Source organism: Sinocyclocheilus rhinocerous, unplaced genomic scaffold, assembly GCF_001515625.1.
Source record: "Sinocyclocheilus rhinocerous isolate Xijiao unplaced genomic scaffold, SAMN03320098_v1.1 scaffold53, whole genome shotgun sequence".
Lineage (NCBI taxonomy): Eukaryota > Metazoa > Chordata > Actinopteri > Cypriniformes > Cyprinidae > Sinocyclocheilus > Sinocyclocheilus rhinocerous.
The window spans coordinates 861,932-864,723 of NW_015645538.1; the positions used below are offsets into that span (position 1 = coordinate 861,932).

General features: G+C 38.8%; 1 protein-coding gene across 1 annotated transcript in view; it reads left to right on the forward strand.

Moving 5' to 3' along the window:
* wasf2 (WASP family member 2) overlaps positions 1-2,792 on the forward strand; it is a 13,914-nt gene that overhangs the window by 3,589 nt on the left and 7,533 nt on the right. The window contains exons 4-6 of the mRNA XM_016509821.1: positions 1,169-1,322; positions 1,474-1,591; positions 1,705-1,829. Of these exons, the coding sequence (XP_016365307.1) occupies positions 1,169-1,322; positions 1,474-1,591; positions 1,705-1,829 (397 nt within the window). The remainder of the gene's footprint in view (positions 1-1,168; positions 1,323-1,473; positions 1,592-1,704; positions 1,830-2,792) is intronic.

The window sequence follows — 2,792 nt, forward strand, 5'->3', positions numbered from 1 at the left end:
ATGCATCTACTTCCGGAAGGCCAAATAAAGTGCTTTTGCTTTCACACTGAAACACACACCATCTGGGCGAATAAAACATTTGGGCGGCATTATGCTAATATTTCCACATATTGACGTAGATATGTTGGGGCGTGTTAGAATGAGCCATTTTAGGTAGGTGTGGCTGACTCTTAACTTTTATAAAGAATATCTCTTTGGATTTGAGACTTTAGTCTTTGCAACTTTACAGATCTTCTTTATGCACCAAGAGCTTGTAACACTCCAAAGAGAAAGGAAAACTTGAAATTGCGTCATATGACCCCTTTAATGCTGAGTTTTGATTCAGTTTTGAACAGTATTATTGCATGTTGTTTTATTTTGTATTTGCCTTAGCTCATTTGTATTATTATTATTATTATTTTTTATTACATTTTCTTCTCATTTACTTATTATGCATCTCCAACTCTGTTTTTAATTGATTTTACTCTGACAAAAAACACATGACTTTTTTATATATATAATCCCAATCCAAACCACTTCTATTTGTGGTTAGAATCTGTTTTAAAAACCGTTTTTTCAAAAAGTTAAGCTGTCATGAGAGGTCTGGTGAGAGCCCTGAGGATGGCTGTAATGTTACTTGTTTTTAACCAATAACTTTTAAGTTTATTTTCTAGAAGTGTGTTACACCTTTTCTTTCAAGAAAAATCTGTTTTTAAAATGCTTTTTGTTGTCAGCCGTCAGATCAGATTTCAAGTGCTTTCTCGAACCTGTCACTGTAATGTCATGCACAAAGCACAGTAGTGTGTCTATAGCTGTATCTGAATTCACTCCTGTTTGCTCATGTGGCATTCACTGTATTAATATACTGTATAAATAGTACATTAATGTTTCTGACGCACTTGATGAGTTCAATAAGCAACATGTCAAGAGCAGAGGCGAAATTAGTGATTTTCCCCATCTACTCCCCTGTATCTCTTGGCGTCATAGTCATTACTATGGCAACACAGATTTGATATAACCACTTGCAAAATGAGAGTAGCCATAAATATCAGATCTGTGTGCGTTGTGAACAAAGCCTTAATTTGTGGTTTTTCGAGCAATGATGCAAAATATGAATTAATTCCAAATGTCATTACCTGTCTTTGTTCCTTTCTTTTTACTTCCTCCTATTTTTGCTTTCTCGTTCCAGTTTCTCTTCAGGCCATTACCAGCCGCAAAGCCTTCCACTCCAATTTCATCCAGGATCAGAAGCTCTTCATTAGGGTGTCACTACCGCAGCCTATCCAAGAGACCTATCTGACCTGCAGCCAGCCACCCCCCCTCAACAATCTGAGCTGTTACAGGTAAACACACCATCACCTCTGATCTCCATGTACTGACCATATACAGGCATGTGAAACTCTTTATATTCATCACAATATATTAATTGTATTGCTTCAGAATATGGTTATTTTGTTTCAGTATAAGGTGGTTAAAGTGTTTTCTGTTTTCCAGGGAGGATGGAAAGGAGGCTCTCAAGTTCTACACTGATCCGTCTTATTTCTTTGACCTCTGGAAAGAGAAAATGCTTCAAGATACCAAGGACATTATGAAAGAGAAACGCAAACATAAGGTGGGACATGAGAGTATGAAGCATGCGTACACATGTACAGCAACACCTCAAAATACCAACCAGAATGTATGAGCTTCTGTAACCATGTTTATTTCTCTGTTTATTGAGAGCAGAAGAAGAAAGATGACAACCCTAACCGAAGGAACTTGAACCCTCGAAAGATCAAAACCCGTAAAGATGAATGGGAACGCCGGAAAATGGGGGAGGAGTTTGTGGTCCCCAAAAACGATAGCTTGGGGTAATGAAAACTAGGGCCAGACTGACTATATTTTAACTTCCTTTTGATGAACAGTATTGCCGGGCTTCAGACTGCAACTAAAACAGTCGCATTTGCGAACAGAAATATTAATTTGCGAGTGAAGTTTTTGCTGAGGTCACCACTGGCGACTAAATATATTTATGTTATGACTAGAGATGCACCGATTGACCGGCCAGTGATCGGAATCGGCCGAGTTTTCGCATGAAGATCGGTGACCGGCCGGTCAGTCTCATGTCTTGCCGATTCTGAGCCGATCCTTATATTGCCAGCGGCACCGGCAATAACGTCACAGCCACGTGCACACTCACAGTCGCGTGTAAACATGTCATGTTCGCGCGAGAATGATTCTAATTTTAATTGCATTCAGTGTAAACGGCAACTGATAATGTATTTATGTCGTGCCAGATGAGGCTTACACAGCCTGAGTGAGTGTGTGAGAGAAACAGCACACACAAAGGAACTCACAGCAATTTTAGATGCATACTGCGGTAGAAAAAAAAAGATATTTACAAAATATGATTTAGGTAAGCAACATTATACGGCCATGATGTTTCCACGAATATCAATATCAACACGATTGCAATGTGACACTGATTTTATACAATAGTATGTCAATAAACAAGAAGTTAGACTTACTTATTAGACAAAATATTGACTGTTTTTGCTCAATTTCGCTGACGAAAATAGTTCCGATCAAAGCCACAGCAGAACTGTTGTGTGTCTCCGAGCAACACAGAGGTGTTTCGTTACTGAATGAATCCACGTTTTTGAACGAATCGAGTGAGTCAATGATTCAGTGGCCCATTCATAAGGACAGTCACTTGCCTCGTTTCTGAATGAATCAGCCATTTGAATGAATCGGTTGAATTAATGAATAAATGACTCAAAACAGTCATCTGTCGTTAAAACAGACATTTGCTGCCACCTACTGGTGGTTTAGTC